This window comes from Anser cygnoides, chromosome 1, assembly GCF_040182565.1.
Source record: "Anser cygnoides isolate HZ-2024a breed goose chromosome 1, Taihu_goose_T2T_genome, whole genome shotgun sequence".
NCBI lineage: Eukaryota > Metazoa > Chordata > Aves > Anseriformes > Anatidae > Anser > Anser cygnoides.
Genome location: NC_089873.1, coordinates 120,296,812 through 120,319,567, shown reverse-complemented (window position 1 = coordinate 120,319,567; position 22,756 = coordinate 120,296,812). Strand labels below are relative to the sequence as shown.

General features: G+C 43.6%; 1 protein-coding gene across 3 annotated transcripts; it reads left to right on the top strand.

Annotated features, from left to right (window-relative positions):
- Positions 1-1,408: 1,408 nt before the first annotated feature.
- DDX3X (DEAD-box helicase 3 X-linked) lies at positions 1,409-20,959 on the top strand. Of its 3 annotated transcripts, none has more exons than XM_066980101.1 (17): positions 1,409-1,447; positions 5,750-5,807; positions 6,882-6,932; positions 11,522-11,645; positions 12,842-12,982; positions 13,068-13,167; positions 13,712-13,847; positions 14,259-14,344; positions 14,965-15,063; positions 15,140-15,300; positions 15,486-15,630; positions 15,721-15,865; positions 16,186-16,367; positions 16,459-16,576; positions 17,185-17,341; positions 17,964-18,091; positions 18,444-20,959. In XM_066980101.1, the coding sequence occupies exons 1-17, from the start codon at positions 1,424-1,426 to the stop codon at positions 18,524-18,526; spliced, it is 1,938 nt and encodes a 645-aa protein (XP_066836202.1). In that variant the 5' UTR covers positions 1,409-1,423; the 3' UTR covers positions 18,527-20,959. The 3 variants fall into 3 exon arrangements, with proteins under 3 accessions (XP_066836202.1, XP_066836199.1, XP_066836204.1); XM_066980098.1 differs by lacking the exon at positions 1,409-1,447 and adding an exon at positions 3,147-3,324; XM_066980103.1 differs by lacking the exon at positions 1,409-1,447 and adding an exon at positions 3,818-3,841.
- The last annotated feature ends 1,797 nt before the right edge of the window (positions 20,960-22,756 follow it).

The window sequence follows — 22,756 nt, the reverse complement described above, 5'->3', positions numbered from 1 at the left end:
AAGTCAATAGAGATCAATAGCACCTATCTGAAGCGTCACGTGTCTTTGACTAGGAAAAGGATGGGTGAAATACCTCGTGCATCCTGCCAGACTAGCTGACAACAACCAAAAGGAGACATTCATGATGATACACAATGCACAACAGATAGTTCTGGTTGACTGAGAAGTAGGAGAAGCTGAAGGGGGGTGTAGGGCAGAGAATGTCTACGTGTTGATAGTTTCAAAACAGATACGGAAACTCATGTGCAAGGTCAGTGTCCATTAGCTTAGGGGAAGAATACTCTAAAAGGCAGCTACAGCTTCCTAAATGGTGCTGACTTTACAACCCCAACTGATTGGTGGTGACCAGGGATACCACTCCTGTAGTGCACAGCAACTATCTCCTCAGTCCTCAGAAAGTGGCATCTCTAGCTGTTCCGAGGCTAACAGCACAGCCTTTGAGAGCAGGTACCAGATGAGGGTCTGCAGGTGGGGGAAGAGAAAATCTGGAAATCCTGCTAGGATTTAAGAACTGAGTGTCCAAGCACCTGGTAGTGTCATGTTTTAAGCATTTTTGTTTGCGTGCACCATCAAAAACTTGCTGAGTTTAACAGACACGGAACACTATTCATGAGGACTCCAGTGTTAGCTAAGTGCTTGGCTCAGGTACTCGTTAGCTGCTCAACTTCCTCTAACAAATTGTCTCTGAGTCAGCTGCAGAAGAATAAAAAGTGAAACTGAGAATACATAGTTCCACCTAAAGGAAACGGTAAAACTTACTAAGAAATAAAGGGAAAACTGACTTTCCTAAGCAATAGGAGCACTTGCGTGCTTGCAGAACAGGACTCCAACTTTGTAATTTGCTCTGCCTTGGGCGGACTACATCGAGGCACACCTCCAGCACGACACAGCGTGACACATGCACACGGGCCCCTCTACAAACCTATTGCTCTATCACTTTTTGTGGATGACAGATGCACGTGGGCGCACCTGCTTTCCTGACCTCAGGCCTGGGAATTGAATTACCATGATACTTCTAAAACTTGCACAGTGACAAAGGATTAATTAATGCCGTTTTCTAGGGTGTATGAATTATATCAAACAGTGCTATTGTTTACAAAAGCTTTGCAAACATGGTAGGGATGTAGACATTGCAGGATTGTTGAGACTTTAGAATTGTCCATAAAGCTATAAGAACAAAAGGAATTAAAAGTTTTATTTGAAATTTGCTTTTAATCAGCCAAACAAACCAACAAACAAATTTGGGCCTAAGTCCAACAGCAGCTTTGTTTACAATATAGATTTTTTTTTTCCTTCTAACTGATCTCAGGTAACCTTGGTGACCACACCTGCAAGCATTTAAATGATATAAATAGGTGCACCTGGGGAAGAAGTGCAGCTATAACGCTTTACCTCAAGAGTTGTAGCTAGCTAAGGAAGCATCATGGAAGACCTAAGCAGAAGAATGGTAAATGATTTGTTTAAAGATGGAACTTGTCTTGTACAGTATTTTTCTTCCCTTTTTCCATAATGTGTGTGCGTGCTTCTTTAAGGAGTTGTTCATTGGTGTTTAAATTCTGTAGGATTTAATTTTTGGAATGGAAGGATTTTGATTCTAGAGCTCCAATCTTAAGCACAGCTATTTAGAAGAACTGTGTATTCAGGAAAAACTAAGTAAAGAAATATAAATATATATATACTACGTTGTAAGTGTTGTGGAAATGTTTTGTTTTGCTTTTAAATTTCATAGTGAATTTAGCCATGCTTCTGGAGTAGGTGTCTTCCTTATAAGCTCTTGTTGAAAGAGGCAGAAACCCAAGGAGGAGAGAAATGGAGGAATAATTGCTATGTGTGCATCAAGAACAAACAAAGCTCATTTCCTTTTCCTGATGACCTAATAGCCTCTAAGTATCTTGATCCTGTCAGCGTGTTTGTCGGTACTTTTACTGACCCAAATGCAAGGCAACAGCTCTAGTATTTTCTGTGCCACTAGGCTGTGATGCAGTGGAAGGGGAATAGGGGTATTTTTTTTTTTAAGAGTGAAAAGTATCCTGATGCTTATTTCAGTGGTGTTTTACAGACTCTCAGTAGACATGAGTCTTGATGAGTTCAAGGTGGGGCCTTTTGCGTCTACAATGGAATAGCTTGATAAAAGTTACTACCTGGTCACAGGGGACCTTTGGCATCTCAGTGGATTTGATGGCTAAACAAGGCTTCGGGGGGAAAAAGATGAGATTTGTAGTTAACTATTGTTGACTGCCAACCCCAGCGTACTGGGGCAAGTGGCTCAGTTATGTGCCAGTGGACAGAAACGTAGCAGAGCTGCATGTAGCCCTGAATGCGCAAGTGAATGTGTTCCTGACTTGTGTTGAGGGCAGCTGAGCTGTGACAGGACCTCTCACAAAGCATGCACAGGGGGGCCTACAAAGGAGCTCAGCTTCCTATCGTGCCCCGCATGGGCTGCAAGAGCACCGTGTGGAAGCTTAATACCAGAGGGACACGAGGCTGCGAGAAGAAGCCCTTCCCCCGCCGACTGATGCCCCAGCTCCGGGTCTAGGTAACGCTATAACCGAGAAAAGCCGTCAGCGTGCCACTACTGGGGCCCTTCTCCTCCCCACACAGCGGTCGGGGCGCGCACGACGGGCCCGCTGCGCCTCCATTAGGAGCTGCGCCACAGCGCCGGCTGAGGCGCACAAGATGGCGGCGGGCGCCGGCCGGGCCGCCCACGTGACCTGGGCTCCTGCTCCTTCTAGAGACATCGCGGCGCGGGGCCGGCGGGCTGCTCTCGCGAGAGCGTCGAACAAAGCCGGGGCCTGGGGGGGGGGGGGGGCGCTGTAATCTCGCGAGCACTCGGGGCCGCCGGGCTGGGGAGTAGAGCGGGCCGCCGGCAGGAAACCTCGCGGTGCTCCCCGGGGGAGACCGCGCGGGCCCGGCACGCCAAGTCTCGCGATACTTCCGGAGCGCCCTTCATCGAAGCCTGAGCTGCGGTGGTGGTGTGTGTGCGGAGGGGGGACGCAGATCTCGCGATATCTCCCACCGCCCGCCGGCGCACCGCGGTCGGTTTCACTCGCGAGAGCCAGGCGGAAGGGGGGGGAGGGGGGAAGCGCAGCGTGCGCGTTGACGTCAGCGCGCGGCGGCGGGCGGGCGGGCGGGGACTATATAAGGGCCGGGCCCACGGCGGGGGGGGGTTCAGTCAGGAAAGCGTTTCGTGGCGGGCGTGTGCGCAAGCGGCAGCGAGCTCCCGGCCCGGCGGATTTGTTTCTCGAGGCGGAGCGGGGCATCCCGAGACGATCTCTCGTTATGAGTCATGTGGCGGTCGAAAATGCCCTCAGTCTAGACCAGCAGGTGGGGGACAACGGGGCCCAGAACGTGACGGGAACGGGGGGGGGGGGGCGGGGGGGGCAGGGCGCTCCGTTAACCGGACCGCGGCCTACTGGGGGGGGGGGGGGGCTGGGTGCGTGTGTGAGGCCCGGGGCTCGCCTCGCGTCTCGATCCGCGGTGCTTGCGTCGTGATTTTTTTCCCCTCCCCCTCCCTTTTTATTTTTTTTAATTACTTTATATTTTTATTGTTTTAGTTCCCGGTAGGCCCAGCCTCGTCGCCTCCCCCCCCCCCCCCCCGCACCGGGGCGGGTTTGTGGCGCATTCGGTTGTTGCGCAGTTACCGGCGTGCCGCGCCTCCCCTCCGTCCTGCCGGGGGGGCCGCCCCGGGGAACTGGGGGCTTGGGGGAGGGGGGGGAGGAGGGTGGGTGGAAAAGGGGCTCCTCGGTGCGGCCCCGCCGGGCTCCACGCGTTGCCCCCTGCGGCCTCTTCCTCCTGGCCACGCTCCGGGCCCGGCTTTTGTGTGGCGGGGGAAGCGACGATGGTAAACGCTGGGCGCCGGGACCCCTGGCGGCGGCGGCGGGGAGCGGCCGGGAGTTTAAGGGGGGGGGGGGGAGGAGGAGGAGGAGGGAGGAGGGAGGCCGGGGGAGGGGGGCAGGGAGAAAGGCCCGATAAATGGCGGCCATTGTGCGCCTGACGAGCGGGGCGGGGGGCGGGCGCCGCCGCCGCTTTGTGTCGGCAGCCCCCCTCCCCCGGCCGAGGGGCGGGGGCGCTGGCGGCCGCCTTTGTTCGCGCTGCGTCAGCGGGGCCCGGCGGCCGCCTCGCCGTGCCCGATCCGATTCCCCCCCCCTTCCCCCCGGCCGGGCCGGCGGGACCCGGTGACGCAGCTGGGCTCGGAGCAGCTCCCGGCCCCTCGGTGGTGTTGTTCCCTCGTCCCCCCTTTTTTTTTTTATCCCCCTTCACTTCCCCCCCCCCCCGCGGGGCGGAGCTAAGAGCCCCACTGCGGGGGGGGCTGTTATCTAATCTTATTTTTTATTTTTTTAATTTGTGGGGGAGCGGCGGCCCGCAGGCTTCGTGCAGCCGCTGCCCCGCAGCCTTGGGCGAAGTAGGTCAGGGAGCCGGTGCCGTGTCCCCCCCCAAATCTCATCGCCCCCCCCCCACCCCGTGTGTATCGCCCCCCTCCCCCGGCGGCACGTGACGGGTGCCGGCCGCAGGATTAGCTGGGCGGCTGCGGCTGCTCCCTGCTGCGCCCAAATCCCAGCCCGCAGTGCCGGCTGCACCGCCGCACTGAGATGGCGGCCGCGCCGGGCTGAGCCGCGGCGCCATCTCCGAGAGGAGCGCTTGGCGGCCGCTGTAGGCCGGGGGGGGGGGGGAGAGACCCGGGCGGCATTTCTGTTCTCCGCCCGGGGAGAGACGCTTGTCCACGGTGCCTAACGTCTGCTTCTGTTTACTGTCCAAACGCGTTTTTTTTTTAAACCTCTTTTTTGATGCTCAGGTGAACCGAACAGGTTGGGTTTTAACTCCTATCTTTAAAGAGGGTGATGCAAGTCCCCTACCTATCGCGATTTTTCAGACATCTTGAAGGAATAATGCATTGGGATCTTCGGTTTGGATTCATTCAGGTCATGTTGGGAGATGCTCCTTGCAATTGGCCTTGCATAAAATTTAGTTGCATATAAACATGTTTTTGTTTTTATCCAAGTCGGTTTCTCATCCTGCCGTGTTGGTAAACAACTGCACTAAATCCATACCCAAGTTTTGCGAGTCGCCTACAGCCTTCTGCTTAAATGAGCCTGTATTGTGCTTGACTGAAAACATTTGGGTTACATACCAGGGCATGACTTGAAATACCTTTCAGTAAACTGAAGGTTGCACGCAAAACTTAAGAAAAGCAAACCAAAAATGGTATTTGCCAGGGTGTTTGTGGGAAGAGGTCATCTGATGTTTTGGGAACAGTAGCTGCCTCTAAAATGAAGGTGCTGATCTCTAGGTGTTAATGCAGTCTAAAAAAGATGGTTGAGTCTCTGCCAATGAAGTAATACCAATTAAGTGGAGCACCTGAGCTGCAGTCTGTGTGTTTCAAAAAATTGTTTAATTGATCTCAGGATGCATTTTAATGGGATGAAAGACCATTTTAGGTTGGTGCTTAGCCTAAATACAGTGCATTAAGCATAAGTCAGCAGTACTTGATTTGGCGGATATAGGAGTCTTCTGGCCTTGCTATGAAGACACCTGAAGGTGTAGCCTTTGGTTTTACTGCTAATGTGGTATCAAAAGACTACAGTCTAGGTTCTTTGTCTTTACAGGAGATGCAGTAGACATAAAGCAATTTCTCTGCAGCAATAACTTGTCAGAGTTCTGCTTACCCTTGATCAGCAGAGCTTTTTTTAATCTGAGTATAAATGCATGATGCAACATGTTGATACTTACTTAGCTATCTTATTCTTTCCAGTTTTCTGGTCTAGACTTGAATTCCTCAGACTCTCAGAGCGAAGGAAGCTCTACAAGCAGTAAGTACATACAAGTTCTCAAGCTTGCAATCACCTAGGCAGTTTCTAAAAACAAGTCAGGCTTTTGTAGCTGCGAAAGTAACTTTTGAAGCCATCATTCACAGACTTACAGGAAAATACAAGGCAATTGCTAGATACGCGCCTGCTTTAAAATTACATACTTGAGGTAGGCACGCTTAATTTGCAGTGATTGTGTAAATTGAATGTTCTGGTAGTGCTTTTACTTAATTATTGTGCCAACTTGAGAGAATCTGGTTTCCCAGGTTTTCTGTGGCCTCTGGTCAAACAACCGAGGCCAGTGTTTGTAGTAGTAATGTGATGACCTCTCTTCTCATAACATCCAGCTGAAGTGGGAATGTTTGAAGGGAACATTTTAATAGCTAACTGTAGTAGTCCTACTATCTAACTGTATTAATCTCAATTCACTGAGTAGCAACTGTGTTCTGACATGCCAGGCTGAGGTATGTTAGAAGAGGGGATCTTCCAGGAACTCCCGTTCAGCTTGTGCCTGGTACATTCTGCTTTGTGTGCTGCTTAGCAGACAGATGCTTCTGGATTGTAACTGAAGAATGCTATTCAGAGGCAATTACATGTGGCTTCTGGTTAGATCTAAGCTGAACTGATTGGGATGATTACATTCAAGGGGAAGGAAAAATACTGGTAGTAATACCATGAGTGCCAGTATTGGAATGACATAGTGAAAATCTTAAGCTGCTCAAATAACCTGGCACCAGATTAAGTCTTAATCAGTTCCAGGAAGACAGGCTTTCATCACAGATACTGTAACATCCATAAAAGGCGTGTGTGACTTGGTCAAAGAAATAGCACACACGAAGGTCTTTTTTTAGAGGGCAGCTAAGCAAATGAATGCAAGAACTTTGTGTTCACTGCTCCGGTCCTCTGTGAGATGTGTTAAGTGTTAATGGATTCTTGTTCGAAGATGCTGTTAAAGGCTTTAAAATTTGTGGGGCAGACTTTACTGTTCTATGCAAAAGGCGTTGTTGTTGCAGAGGCTGATGTCTGTAAGGTGCCAGTGCCACAATTTTGTAATGCTGTCTTTCTTTTGTCCTCTAGAAGGCAGATACATTCCTCCTCACTTACGGAACAGGGAAGCTTCAAAACAGGGTATGTATCAGAAACGGTGGCAACACATGTAACTGGTTCTTTGCCTACTTCTGAACTGCTATGAGCAGGCTGTTAAAGGCTTGGACACTGCTGTTAAAAGTGACTATGCAGACTGCTTAACTGTTCTGCACAAAACATTGCAAACTCATCTGTTTTTAGCATGCTGTTGTTGGTTTCTTTTCCAGGTTACATTTTAAGCTTGAATTCAGTATCTGATTGCCAAAGTGTCTTCCATATCTCACTAAGCAATTAACTGAGTAAAGCATGATGAAGTCTCCTTAATTTGTCTAGCTATTTGATCTTGTGTATCAGTTTGAACGGATTTTGGGAGTATCCGTCTTTCTGAGAGTGACTGCAGTGTGGAAAGTGTAGGAACTAGCATAGTTTCACTTCATAAATGGATGTTTTATGCAGACTTGCTCTCAACTGGGGAGCACCTCAACCAGAACAGTTACAGGTGTTGCCTTCTCCATACAAGCTATCAGAAGCTAGACAATCTAAAAGAGTAATTGCAGAAGGCAAGACTTGATGCTGTAGCCTGAAACACAGACGCATGGTTGTACACTTGCACAGAGGGGTTGTACTGAGAAAAACAACCTATATATAGCGTGCACTTTCTCTAGAACAAAAGATTTAAAAAATGTTCTGTGGAATGCTTCAGTGAAGTAAATGATGAATTTTACTGCAACATCTGCAGCCTTTCAGAAATAGTTACTAGACATGATGACAATGCATTGTGTAGATAAAAGGGAAACAGTTCATCTAACAATTACTGAACTGCTAGCATGGAGAAACTAAAGCTTCAAGCTGTAGCAGAGTGGTAAGGAATTAAAGCTTCATAGTATGGCATGACTTTTATCTCGTGCTTCTAAAGCGGTGCTCTGGACTTTGAAGGATTCTGTTTCAGATAGTGCAGGAGGACTCTTATTTCCATTAGCATGTATTTCAGTACTCTCCTCCTACGTACACCTAATGTTTCGTTTTTCTTCTGGAGCTACTTAATGACTAAAACAAATGTTCCACTCCGGTTTTATGCCACTTGAAGAAACAGCTCAGTCTTTTGTCTTCACATGCTTCTGAGCTGTTTTCTTTATATTTAACAAAGACGTGGCCTAAAGCACCAAATGATGCCGAGCAACCTGAGAGCTGAATCTATTGGGGAAAGTGCAAGAACTGTTTGGCAGCTGTGTGCTCCTGAAGTTCCCAGTAATTATAACATCAAAAGTGAAAAGCCTAACAGGAAATCTCCTAGATAAACCCAGAAGGAACATGCTGGTTTCTTAAAGCAGTGCAGGAAGTAAGAATTAAAAATTGGAGTTTGGTACAAGTTACAAGCCAACTTCTGGCCACATTGGATACAATGGTATTTTAACCTTACATTGAGTTTCATGCCCTGTATATATAGGAATGTCACTCAAATTTAGCTTTGCACAGAATAGAAAAAACATTAAAGTGTGTGTCCTTGTGTTTTTTTTTCTGGGGACTTGAAGTGTTGGACAGCTTCCAGCTGAAAAGTTGTCTGAGAGATGGTTTAAATGTCCATATTAGAGGCTGCCCTCCAGAAAACATGCTTTTGTACTGGAGGCCATCTTGCCTCACTTGATACTTGAATTCTGCTCAGTGGGTGGCGTGGTTTACCTTTAAAGTGGAAGTTAGGTAGGCGTTTGAGGTGTTCCTTTGAAACAAGAGGGGTGAATGTTGCCTTTTGTACTTGATCAACTTGGAGATAATACTAGGATCTATTCATGATGTCACTCCGGATTCTTCATTCACGACATTTCTTTTAATAACTGATGTTAGGTGCTTAAATATCACCATGCAAAAAGGCAAACAAGTTATGTAATTTATTTGAACAGGCCATGTGCCAAATTTAGTTGGTTGTAGGCTGTCAGCTTCTGTTGGTTGGCACGCTTGGTGTTTGAACTTCCTTGAAACCTTTTTTGAAAACTTTATCACTGGATTCCTCCTGACTCCCTGTGATAAAAGTTCATGATCGCTATGTGGAGAAAGCCATCCAGTTCAGGGATGCACCCTGGATTCAAGGATTCACCTTGCAGCAAAATGTGTATCAGCACGGTGATGTGAAACGGAGCTATTTTCTAGGATGATGTAAAGTATGTAACAGTTGTATACGTTGTTTACAACTAAATAGTCAGTACCTTTTTGCTGGCTGTTCTGTATATTGGCTGTACCTTGAAACCCTTGAGAACAGATTGTTCAAGGTGTATGTGTTAGAAAGCAACCAGCAAAATAGACTTTGGATAGTAGTGGTTCTGTAATGGAGCTCTTGAAGTGGTGTTACAAGCCTAGTCACCTGATAAAATTTATGGATCTAAAAATGAAACTACGTGACAGAATTGTAGTTCAGTAATCCAGCAGGATTGTCTCACAAACTAGGTCCTCCTTGACTTCCATGAAGGCGTTAGTTAAGTATTGCTGCATTCAAATGGTAAAGGAGACTTGAAAATAAATAGCTTCTCCTGTCTGTTGTTTCCTTAGACATATTCTGGAAACAACTAGTGTGTAGTTTCTAGCTTGGGGTTCTCAATTTCCTCTGTAGCTGATGATGGCTTAGTAATGCAGAGACACTATTAAAGTTGCACAGTGGACTTGTGGCTAAGTAAGAAATTACTTAAGGCAGTGGACTTAGTTATTTAAAAACAGCTGTTTGTTCTACCTGAAAAGTTGAGTATCCTCATGATTACATAAGTGTTGGCTGAGGAAGCAGGCTAAAGGGTCTAGAATACTTAAAACATCCTGAATATTTCTGTTTAAAAAACCTTACAGTGCTTTCATGATCTGTTAGGTAAGCTTAAGCTTTTTCCATACACCTAGATATCTGCCTCTATCATAATACTAATAATGTCAGTTTTGTACCTGGGAGCAGGACAACACAACCGCAGGAAATAAGAATGCATTAAAAACATTCATTTAAACTGCTGAAAAGCAAAATAGCTATTAAGTAGTCTAAGCTACAGTATACGGAGCTCAGTATGCAAGGCTGCCTGCTCTGAAGTGTTTTTACTTCCCTAAGCTTCACTTGGTAATACTACAGTGCCTTGTCTCACTGCTTTCTCATTGCACTTGTGGAAGCTGCTCTTGGATATTTAGTCTGACCTGATCAAGGAGTAAATGTTAAGAGTTATTTTTCCTTTATTAAAACAATCTATTGCTTCTGCGTGTGGCAGCTTTTCAAGTAAGCTGACAGTGATTGGTGTTAGAGCATTATAAATGTGACCTAAAATGCTGATTGAATAGCGTGGCAACTACCACTTCTCATAGGTGCAAGAACTACAAAAATTGACTAGGAGTTCATTAACTTACTGAACTCCAAAATTACCTCCTTGGGGAGGAATAAGTACTGAATGGAATCTGTGCACATCTTTGATAAAAATCAAACTATGCACAACAATCTGGAAGTGGAATACGTGTCCCTAACTGTTAAGAATGGTACATGTGTGTGTTCACAACTTGGGTCTAGACATTGCTGTGCGAGCTTAAGGAAAACTACGGTGAGTTACCAGCTTACACTGCTGCAGATTCAGAAAACTAGGAAGGTAAATAAATAAACCTACTTGGTATGCTGTTGGGAGTATAAAATGGACTCCTTTCTGAAACTTCAGGCTTGGAAGGTCTTTGTATAGTGTAGTGCGGAGTCAGCCCAATTTTCTGGATTCAGGCACTAACAAAAAACATCTAGATCTTTCTTAAGATTGCTCTGTCAGTACCAGTACTGTTAAGCTTGCTCAGCTAGAAGATACGCTCCCAGATTTTTAGTATGTTTTGGAAGTAACTCATGCTAAAGCTTGCATTAATGGATTATTATTTTATTCCTTACCTTCTGTCTCTAAATAAGAAGTTTTTCTAGTCCTTAAGGGTAAACTCCCTTTGGAATCATTTTATGTTCCTCGCTTTTGTTTTGTCTGGCACAAAAATCTTCGTTGGCTTTGTTTTGCAGAGCTTGCGAAAAAGCATGCTCACTGATAAGAGTGATAACTACATGAAACTTCACTTATTCTCTCTGCATCCCACAGTTGAGACTTTAGGTCTTACTTTTAAATTTGTGAGGGTTGAACTGTGGATCAAATTTTGTAAGTTGAGGTCCTTAGTCTAGTGCCAAAACACTCCTCAATGTTCTACAGTTCCATTAATCTCTTCATTTGTATTGAAGTTGCAGAGAAAAATGTAGAGCTAGGGTTCTGAATGCTTGGAAGAGTCTTCATTTTTCTTCTGATACACTTGAGGTCCTGGTTCTGTGTTATTTCAATTATTGCTATCAGAATGCAGCCATGAATGTAATGGGTTCAGTTTGTACCTATTTAATGTAAATAGAAACATGGTATAATTAGAACAAGAAAGTGTGTGAGGCTTTACACAATTCAGAATCAATCCCCCAGCCATATTAGCGATTTGGCTAAACCAGTATTGGCAATGAGTAATGTTTAGTGTCTGTCTAAGTCTTCTACTTGTATGTCTTCCTTTTTTAATCATATAGATAAGAAGTCCAGTGAAGACTTACCGGGTGGACTTAGTTCTTGTAAAAGCCTGGACTGTGTAATGTATGGCTAAAATATGTTTTTCCCCACTAGGTTTTGATAGTGGTGGCTGGAGTTCTAGCAGAGACAAGGATGCATACAGCAGCTTTGGCGTACGGTCTGATCGTGGAGCAAAATCAAGCTTCTTTGACCGTGGAAATGGATCAAGAGGAGGAAGGCAAGTGCCCATTTGTATGGGCTGTGCATTCTAAGTCTGTCTCTGTTCCAGTAGCACACCTGTGGTCTTGCTGGAAAAAGCAGAGTTTTAAGTGTGGTTCTAGGATAAGGTACAAGGAACCTGGGGGGGGGGGGGGGGGAGAGTGTGAGAACCATGTTTAAAGCTACAGGAATTCAAGGAGGGTGAGCTTGCATGTGTCGGAAGATGTGCCCTATAGCTTACCACCAGCCACTTAACTGCAGCTGTAATGACTTGCTGACTTCCCATTTCACCAAAAAGGGCTACATGGGTGGATACTATCAGGAAACAATTTGAGATGTTGGGAGCACAGGATACATCAGAACTGATTTTTATTTCAATATTTTTTTTCCATGTTGAAAAGTGTAGTTAATAAAACTGGGTGAGACTCTTGCAGGTTCTCTGCCTTATTTGATCAGTCTTACACACATCATGCGTTGTATGCACAAGTGTGGTGAGAGTGACCTTTATCGACTAGTAAGGCTGATGCTAGTATCCAGACTTTTCTCAAACATGATTTACCAGACCAAAAACTAAACAGTTGAGGTAAGGACGTTTTTCACCTTCTTTCTGAGCTAGCGATACAGGTGAGCTCCCTCTTCATAAAATCAGTAATGTGACTTGTAATTGAGGGATTTAGTTTGATCATGTATGTGGTGGGGGAGTAGAAGAACAAATTCAAGCACTTCAGGGTTTTGTCTGGACTTGGGAGGCAAATGTAATGTGAGGCACAGAGAAGGGGGGTGGTACCAAACAATATCTTACAAGAGGCTCCCTGCAAAAAAGACTGAGAAACTTCAATTACAGCTTTATAGGCAGATGATGACTACTTTAAAGTTACACTTAAAAAAAAAAAAAAACAACCATCAAGCCCTGGTTTATTTTGATATGTGTTTCAGTGTGTTAAGCTAAAACCCAACTGTTAAACTATAACAGCAACAAACTTCCCTATCTAACACAGAATGGATATGATCTAGTCTGATATCCATACATAGTCCTCATTTCAGTTCACAGGTCAGTGTATGAGTACAGATGACCTGATCACTTACATTGTTCTATGGTCATGTATCTAATATACAGACCATACTCCACTAGATTACAGTAGCTCTGACTTTCCTTGCATGTCATAAAAACCCTGGTGTCCAGGAACAGTGGTCTAATACTCTTGCTATACGTAGATATGAAGAGCGTGGAAGAGGCAGCGACTATGACAGGAGTGGCTTTGGTAGATTTGACCGTGGTGGAAATAGCCGCTGGTCTGACAAATCCGATGAAGATGACTGGTCAAAGCCTCTTCCCCCAAGTGAACGCCTGGAACAGTAAGTACTGGAATGGTGTAAATCCACATGATGGGGGGCTGGTTGATGTATCTAATAAGTAAAACACCATCTCTTCTGCTTTTAGGGAGCTCTTTTCAGGAAGCAATACTGGCATTAACTTTGAGAAGTATGATGACATTCCTGTTGAAGCAACAGGCAGCAACTGTCCTCCACATATTGAAAGTGTAAGTGCTTTGTTTAATTTGATGTATTTAATCTGCACTGTTCTGAACATGAAACATGTCATGCTGCCTTAAGTTCAGGAAGCAAGAGAAACCTTGTCTTGACCCTCTACAGCTAAGGTCTCTTTCAGAAATTCAGATTAGGTATAATGAACAAGACAAAGGAGAAGTTGTATAAGCTTGTTTGGTAACGCTTCTAGTTCATTTAACTGTGTGATGTGCCTTTAAACAGCAAGTGTGTAAAGAAGTAGAAGTGCTTGGAGGTGATAGGGTGTTGCAGCAATTGCCTAAGCATGGAGACTGTCGTGTCTTGAGCATATAGGCTTGTGTTGCCTGTACTCAAGGCTTGGATGGCTTTTTAAGAATTACTTACATGATAATGGCACTAAGTAGATATCTTATGTCTTGTAACTAACTCCTGAGTATTTGTGACCTTAAGTCCTGTAGTAAGAAATACAAACAGAAGCTACTTTATGAAAGACTGGATGGAATGACCTCTTCATTCAGGGAAGGATCCCATACTTAAATCTTTGAAAATATCTTACAGTTCAGCGATGTTGACATGGGAGAAATTATTATGGGAAACATTGAGCTTACACGTTACACCCGTCCTACTCCAGTCCAGAAACATGCAATACCTATTATTAAAGAAAAGAGAGACTTGATGGCCTGTGCTCAGACAGGTAAGTTTGTAAATTCTTACTGTTCAGTCTCCATAGGTTCAGTAGCTTTTGTATTCCTTGAGCTGTTGGTGAGAGATCTGGTCTGTAAGGTAGTAAACTTCAGAATGCACCTGTTGTATTGGAAACTATTGGCTTAGTCTTGCTAATGCATTAGATGTGGCTTGACTGGTTTTACATTTTATCCTTGGAGAGATGTTAATAGCTTAAATCCCATTCACTTCAGAGTGTTGCAATGCTGAATGAGTCTTGTAAATGACTTCCTCTGGGTGAATAGTGCACTCCAGTAGCACGGGCAGTATCCCTACATCTAATGTAGATATTGCTGGGAATGTTAATGATGCAGGATTAGGTGCAGTATATGGCAGTAGTTTTGAAAATAACTCATTAATGATACTAAATTGTATCTAATAGGGTCTGGGAAAACGGCTGCGTTTCTTCTACCAATATTGAGCCAGATCTATGCAGATGGACCTGGTGATGCTTTGAGAGCTATGAAGGCAAGTATTCTAGTAATCCTGGAGAAGCTAAGACCAATATATTTTTGTCATACGCTGTTGTCTGCTATTGAACACAGCAGCTGGGCTATAATCATTTTGGTTACATTAAGCAAGTTTCTCACTTCCAGTGTTCTCCTTTGCAAAGTATGGGCTGTGGAGCAACCTGTTGCTTTTTTCCCTACCTAAGGAGTTCTAAATGTTTTTGCCTACGTAATTATGTGCATCAAGGTGCTTTGTTGCTTAAGCTTTAGGAGCACTTCCTTGCTGCACAAAACTATTTGGTCACGCATCACATGTCTACGCTGTAGTGACTTCAGGATAGGAAGAAGTAGGCTTTTTGGTGTTCTGTGGCTAGAATTTCTCTTACATAAGTTACGGATGACAGTGCAGGTTGTAGAGAACAAGCTTTTGCAGCTGTGTTGCTGTTAACATATTAACCAACAGTTTAATCTTGGGCCCTGCAGCAGGGCAGAGTCTTGAGAGGCAGTGCTTTTAAAACAGTTGACTCTCAGCCATGCATAATTCCCTGTTAAGAGAAGCTCAGTAACTTTAGATAGCTATTACAAAAGCAGTGTTGTAATTCCATTTGTAGCTGGGGTACTAATTGCAATTTGTTTCAGGAGAATGGAAGGTATGGACGCCGTAAGCAATATCCAATCTCACTGGTCTTGGCCCCAACTAGAGAACTGGCTGTGCAGATTTATGAGGAAGCCAGAAAGGTATGTCTAGGAGCTCATCATTAAAGTATAGAGTAAAATGTAGTTTTTCTTAGAGCTAACTTACTTGTTTTTATAGTTTGCATACCGTTCCAGAGTTCGTCCCTGTGTTGTGTATGGTGGTGCAGACATCGGTCAGCAGATACGTGACTTAGAACGTGGATGTCACTTGCTTGTGGCAACTCCAGGACGACTGGTTGATATGATGGAGAGGGGAAAGATTGGACTGGATTTCTGCAAGTAAGTGAAGAGATTTTGTCCATATCCTCATGAGTTGCCAACAGGAAACTCTCCAAGTGAGATCTGGAAAAGATAACACTTAATATCTAGCTTTCAAACTGTAAATACCTAGTTGAGACATGTAGTCCAATGTCCGTATTTGGTTACAGCTTAAAACTCACCTGAAAAACCCTCTTATTTTTTAGATACCTAGTGCTTGATGAAGCTGACAGAATGCTTGACATGGGTTTCGAACCTCAAATTCGTCGAATCGTTGAACAAGATACTATGCCGCCGAAGGGGGTGCGTCATACCATGATGTTCAGTGCGACTTTCCCCAAGGAAATCCAGGTACTTCACAAGTTCAAATATCTTAAGACTAATTTCACCTCTGTAAGGGGGAAAAAAAATACTGATATCTTTTTCCTTCCCTTTCTTTAGATGCTTGCTCGTGACTTCCTTGATGAATATATCTTTCTGGCTGTTGGCAGAGTAGGTTCTACATCTGAGAATATCACACAGAAAGTAGTGTGGGTGGAAGAGTCAGACAAACGATCATTTCTGCTTGACCTGCTAAATGCCACAGGTAAAGACTGGTTCCAAATAAGCAAATACTCGAATATTAAGATGAGGCAAATCTGACAGTGCAGGTAATGAGAACTTCCATTGAGCAGGGGAAGGAAGAGATTACCTTTTTTTTGCATTTGTTTTGTGCAAGGCACTCATTGTATGATGACTGAGTGGCAGTTAAGTAGATGCAAACTCTCTGGAAGATCTCATTTTATATTACCAGTTTAGAACAAAGAACAAATGAGAGCAGACAACTGAAATTGCCTTTTTCTAGTTAGTGAAGCTAAGTATTTGTACTGCCTTTCTTTTGTTAACTTGTGGTTGTTTTATTGTTAGGCAAGGATTCCTTGACTCTGGTGTTCGTGGAAACTAAAAAGGGAGCAGATGCTCTTGAGGACTTCCTCTACCATGAAGGATATGCCTGTACAAGTATACACGGAGATCGCTCTCAAAGAGACCGAGAGGAAGCACTGCACCAGTTCCGTTCGGGCAAGAGCCCAATTCTTGTTGCCACAGCTGTAAGTGAAAACTCTGAAGCTTGAGCCAGTAGGCATGTTATGTCACTTCTGGAATTTTTAATCAATTTGATTTAATCTCTTTAACCACTAGGTAGCAGCAAGAGGACTGGATATATCAAATGTAAAGCATGTCATAAACTTTGACTTGCCAAGTGACATTGAAGAATATGTACATCGTATTGGTCGTACAGGCCGTGTAGGAAATCTTGGTAAGTACAGACAAGGTTTCATACCTAACTTGCTAGGTGTAGTACTACTGGCCAAGTGGCACGTTCAGACTACAGAGTGCTTGAGAAAAGCCTGTGTGCCTTCTGTGACCAGGCAATATTGCTAGTAAACTGTACAGTACTGGGTACAGCTTTCCTTCATAGGAAGTCTGGAGGTGTTTCGCTATTGAAGTGCTACTGAAATGTAATGTTTTTGAAGTGGTAACATCAGTAAGTAGTATCTTGGTGTCACTTGTATCTGTTAAATCAAGCAACACTTCTGCGTTATGTGGATGGACTTCAGCCATTGTCCATACAGTGTGGAAAGTAACCGGTTCTTTCAGCTAGGGACTCTGCTGTTCAGTAAAGTTTTGATGCCACATGTAAGCTTGATATCTTCTGTGTCCATCAGTAGGTAGCAAGGGCTTGTGCGAGTGTCTAGGGTGGAGTAATGGTATTAAACAGCTTTCTCTTCAGATAATTCTCATGTTCTCAAGCTTGACTATGATGAGCATACTGTACTTGCCACAGCCACAAGTGGGATATGGAATGGGATTAAGTGCTGTAGTGTATCTGCTTTGTGTGGGGTTAAAACTGAATATTTACTTTAGGTCTTGCCACCTCGTTCTTCAATGAGAGAAATATAAACATCACCAAGGACTTACTCGATCTTCTCGTTGAGGCTAAGCAGGAAGTACCATCTTGGCTGGAAAACATGGCTTATGAACAGCATCACAAAGGGGGTGGCAGCCGCGGGCGATCTAAGAGGTAATGATCAGAACTGATTTGGCTAAATGTATTCTTCCCCTGTTGTGAGAGGCAGTTCTGTGAGTTGTTTTCAGTGTAAAAATACAGTTAATGTCTGAGGAAAGACAAGCCAGTGTTGTATAAATAAAAGTCAGGTGCATCATCAGAAGGTGACAGTTTAATATCGGTCTTAATGTAGCTAGTGTGATTTGACCTCATGGATTTTTTTGCTGTGTTTTCTTCAGAAGCATGCTTTTAGGATGGTTTTTCTTGTCTATGGTATTAGAAGATGGTCATAAGTGCATCCCTTGAACTAACTATAGATGACCTAATTATAGGCTCAGGAATTCTGTGGAACAGAGGAGTTTGCATCAAACCTCATGAGGATCTGAGAAAGTAACTCTTGTTGTGTAACATGTCAAGTTCAACGTGACCTTGTTTGAACAGTAAATTTCCCTTAGCTATATAGAATGCCCTTTCCCAGATAGCGTTGGGATGCTCGCTAAGAAGCGCACTGAACTCAGCAGGGGTTGCCCAGCTTTAATGTGAATTGGAGAAATGTTTGTACTTTGATCTCAATGTCTGCAGTGCTTAAAACGTGACAAACTTTTACTCAAGTGTCTTTTTCTTTTCCTCTATACAGCAGTAGATTCAGCGGAGGATTTGGTGCCAGAGACTATCGAACAAGTAGTGGTTCTGGTAGCAGTAGCTTTAGCAGCAGTCGATCAACCAGCAGCCGCAGTGGAGGAAGTGGGAGCAGAGGATTTGGAGGTAAGAAAAAGAACAGGGTAGTCACGGCTGGCAGCTATAAAAACAGATGTAAAATCTTGATAGTAAAACTTCTGGAGGTAATAAAGTAAAAATTGCAGTAAATACTAGGTCACTTGGTGCTTGCTATGCAAAGCTTCGGTATCTATTGGGTCTGTTAGCACAACTTAACCTGTATGTGATTAGTTTGATAGGACCTCTCTTTCCTGTGGTTTGGTTTGCATTTGACAGTGCTTTTGGGTGGGCTTTCTTCTATAGGTCATAGATGTCTAATTTGTGCCCCGGGCTTTTTCTTGTGTGAAGGCTCAAGTCCTCAGCAGGTTAATTAAGCGTCACTTTCTCTTGCCTTTCGTAGGTGGTGGTTATGGAGGCTTCTACAACAGTGATGGATATGGAGGCAACTATAACTCCCAGGGGGTTGACTGGTGGGGCAACTGAATCTGCTTGCAGCAGATAACCTACCAAACAAGCTAATATGGAAACCACATGTAACTTAGCCAGACTATACCTTGTGTAGCTTCAAGAACTCGCAGTACATTACCAGCTGTGATTCTCCACTGAAATTTTTTTTAAGGGAGCTCAAGGTCACAAGATGGAAACAAAGGAACAAGTAGCCCTATCTTGAAGGTGGTTTTGAAGACTCTATTGCTGTAGTCAGGATTAACTCCCCTCCCACCCATCCCCACCCAGAAACTGCATTTATGATTTTGTGACTGAGGATCATTTGTTTGTTAATGTACTGTGCCTTTAACTTTAGACAACTTTTATTTTGATGTCCTGTTGGCTCAGTAATGCTCAAGATATCAATTGTTTTGACAAAATAAAAATTACTGAACTTGGGCTAAAATCAAACCTTGGCACACAGGTGTGATACAACTTAAACAGGAATCACTGATTCATCCATAATATTACAAAGAAAAACTTATGCGGTAGCCTGCATTAGGGCTTTTGGTATCTGCAGATTTGAAAAATAAAACATCTTGAAGCATATCAATGCAATTAGTTTCTAATGTGGCAAAACTGTACTAAGTTAAAGTTCTGATTTGCTCACTCTATCCTGGATAGGTACTTAGAACCTGATAGCCTTTAATAAAGCCATTCCAGTCATGATGAGATGATGTATGGATACATGCATACATTAAAAGCACTGTTTTTGAAGTTAATGCAAGTAAATACAGCAATTCCTTTTTCAATATTTAGGCAGATCATTAATGTGAGCTAGCCAAATGTGGGCAGAATATTACAGGGAACGTTTAAAGGTCTGATAACTTGAAATAGTTTTTAGGAGAATTCATCTATTTAGACTTTTTAAAATGCCTGCCATATGAAATTGAAATGGTAGAATGGCTGACCATGGCAGTGATTGGTCCTCCTTAAGGGCCTGACTGAATTTTTGGTCTAATAACGCATGCTAGTGTTGATGTTTTTTGGTCAAGAGGGTATGAACAGGAAGAATTATGCAGCAGGCTTTATTTTAATGCAGATTCACATTACTCTGTTCAAGCTGCGTGGAGATGTTAAACTGGCTTACTGTAGACTTTGTAAAATGGCTCCAGAAGAGTAACAAACCTGAGATCACAGAGGTTGGAAATGTACATAAACTGCACAAGGTTTCAATTCTGCTATTAAGTGCAGTTTTAGTCAGTTTTAGTTGCATAGGTTTCCATTGTATTTATAGTCTGTTTATGCTAAATCTGGCCAAAGATAAGTATTGTCCACCAGAAAAATGCCTCTGCCACTTGGAATTTCTGTGCTGACTTGGTGGCCAGAGCAGTTAACAACTCTAATCTACAGTGGCATAGGAAAATGGCAAAAATCTCCTAAAGTGCAATAGATTTTTTCAAGTGTATTGTGCCTTGTTCTAAAACTTTTATTAAGTAGGTGCACTTGACAGTATTGAGGTCATTTGTTATGGTGCTATTTCAAGTCTAGGTTTAGGCCCTTGTACATTTTGCCCATAACTTTTTACAAAATACTTCTTTTATTGCACATTCAGAGAATTTTATATATGTCTTGTGTGCGTGTCCTTAACTTCCAATCTTATTTTGTCTCGGAGATTGAACGCAGCTTGTTTAAGGAGAAGGAAATAGATTCTAAAACTTATTTGGGACCATGGGAATGATAGCTGGGAAGAAAACTATTTGCACACGACAGATTTCTAGATACTTTTTGCTGCTAGTTTTGTGTAATATTTATTGAACATTTTTGACAAATATTTATTTTTGTAAGCCTAAAAGTGATTCTTTGAAAGTTTAAAGAAACTTGACCAAAAGACAGTACAAAAACACTGGCACTTGAATGTTGAATGTCACCGTATGCGTGAAATTATATATTTCGGGGTAGTGTGAGCTTTTAATGTTTAAGTCATATTAAACTCTTAAGTCAAATTAAGCAGACCCGGCATTGGCAGTGTAGCCATAACTTTCTGATAGTAAAACAAAAATTGGCAACTTAAAATTAAACATGCCAAGGTTTTGATACACTTGTCTTAAGATATTAATGAAACACTTCTAAACACTGATGTGAAGTGTCCAGATTCTCAGATGTTTGTTGCGTGAGTTTTGTTTAGTTGTGTGTTTTTTTTTCAGTGAATGTCTGGCACATTGCAATCCTCAAACATGTGGTTATCTTTGTTGTATTGGCATAATCAGTGACTTGTGCATTTTAGCAAGTTTTATCAGCCAGCAATATTTTCAGTTCAGATACAAGGATTCAAAACAATATGCAAGAATGGATTTAAACTTGCTGAATGTGAAAATTGAATTTCAAGTCACTGTAGGTTTAGAATTGCTTATTGTATTAGTTTAGATGCTAGCACTGCATGTGCTGTGCATATTCTTGATTTTATTAAAATAAAAAAGTTGAACTGCACAGTCTACTCATTTGTGAAGCGTCACTCTTCTGGTTTATGAGATCTGTAGCCTGAGTAATCTCATTCGCAGGCAACTCTGGAAGCAGGTGAACATAGTGTGGTACACATCAGTGTGCTTAGAAAATGGCAGCTAAACCTAGGTTACAGCTGTAGCAAGCAGAGATTAGCTTCCACCCAGCATGTAGGACACTCGCACAAGTCTTCTAGAGAAGCTAACACAGCAGGTAGAGGACAGATGAGAAGATAGGCTTATACCCCAAAGGGGGGGGAAAAAAAGGCTTATTGAGCATGAGTTCAGTTTCAGGCTCCTGATTCCTTCAGCCACTCTAATATTACAGGTCTAATCTCACAGTTGTGCCTCAGTTTAGTGTAGAGATTGAAAAGCCATGTAGACGGCACGCATCTTTCTTACCTGTTGGTGGTTGCTAGGTAGCCTTGTTGAAAATAAGTATGCATTTCTGGGGGAAAGCTGTGGGATACGCTGTATGTACAGTTGGAGGGTGGTAGCTTTTCTGTTCTTCCCTCCTCTGTCACAAAAGTCAATCTGCCCTCAAAAGCTGGCAAATCTATACCAGTAGTTGTAGGTTTGAGTGGGTTTTAGAAAACGAGTTACAAGCTGTGGGTAGTCTGGAATGAGCTTGAGTACTGGACTACCCATGGGCACCAAATTTAGATGTTTCGAGTCTTTTACATGGAGGTGTGCAAAAGTGCCCCGTACTTCTTGCAAAAGAAGTGGGATATAAAGTTCTCTACTGAAAGTACTTCAAACAAATGAATTCTTGGTGAGTAAGAGGGGAGAGGAGAGAGAAAGTAATGCCTGAGACTTCTCTACACAAGCATCCTGCAGATAGATGCATCGTGTAGGTTGACTGGTCCCTCACCTGGTGAAGATGCAGTGTGGACTCGCAGTCCTGGATCCATATAAACCCACATCTGCAAGTCTTCCCTAGTTGAGTTGGTTCCCTACTAGTCAGTAAGTAGTGCGTGTGCCCTTTCAAGTGCCATGGAGAGGAGGAAATAGCTACACTTACCAGGATAACTTTCCGGAGGTTCGCTCTGTTTTGAGCACACTGAGTGTGGACCACACTATAAATTTACCTGCTTTAGACTTGTGCTAATTACCAACCTCATCCTGCAGGGCTTTATGTTGTCATGCTATGTCCCTGGATGTGCAGCATGCACTTAAATATCTTTCAAAAGCTCTAACCTGGCAGCTACTTCATCCTCTTGTTTATCAGGTAGCTTAAAGTCATAGAAATTATGAACTGCGGCTGGGATGTAACCTGGTGAAACACTGTGCAGTGTGGAGGAGGCCTGTGGGATCCAGCCGTTGAACCTCAAGCACAAGGATTTGTGTTTGTTGCTTGAGAATGAGGCTTGTTCCTGGTGAAAGCCACTGCAGGTAGCACAGGTGTGGCAGAAGTCATAGGGCAGCTGAAGATACAGGAACAAGGAAGCAGCTCTAGGCCAGACCTGTAGGCGACACTGGTACCAGGAACATACAGGTTTTTGTGGTAATGGTTAGCATAAAGGAGGGAGAACTCTGCTAACTAAGCGAAAACTGAAAGAGGAAGTCTTCTGCTGTATTTTGGCAGGAATACTTGAGAGGAAAAATACTATGAAACCCTGTTTGCTGGAACAATTTCCCTCTAGTGGTGTGAGGTTCAAACTAGGCCACGGACAAAATGGCATACAGTGTTAGGACACGAGTTAAAGCAACTCAGAGCATCTTCTCAGAGGGGAAGTCGTGCTTTATTAGGTCTTGATGTACTGGGCAGTGCACTTTTGAAGCTTTT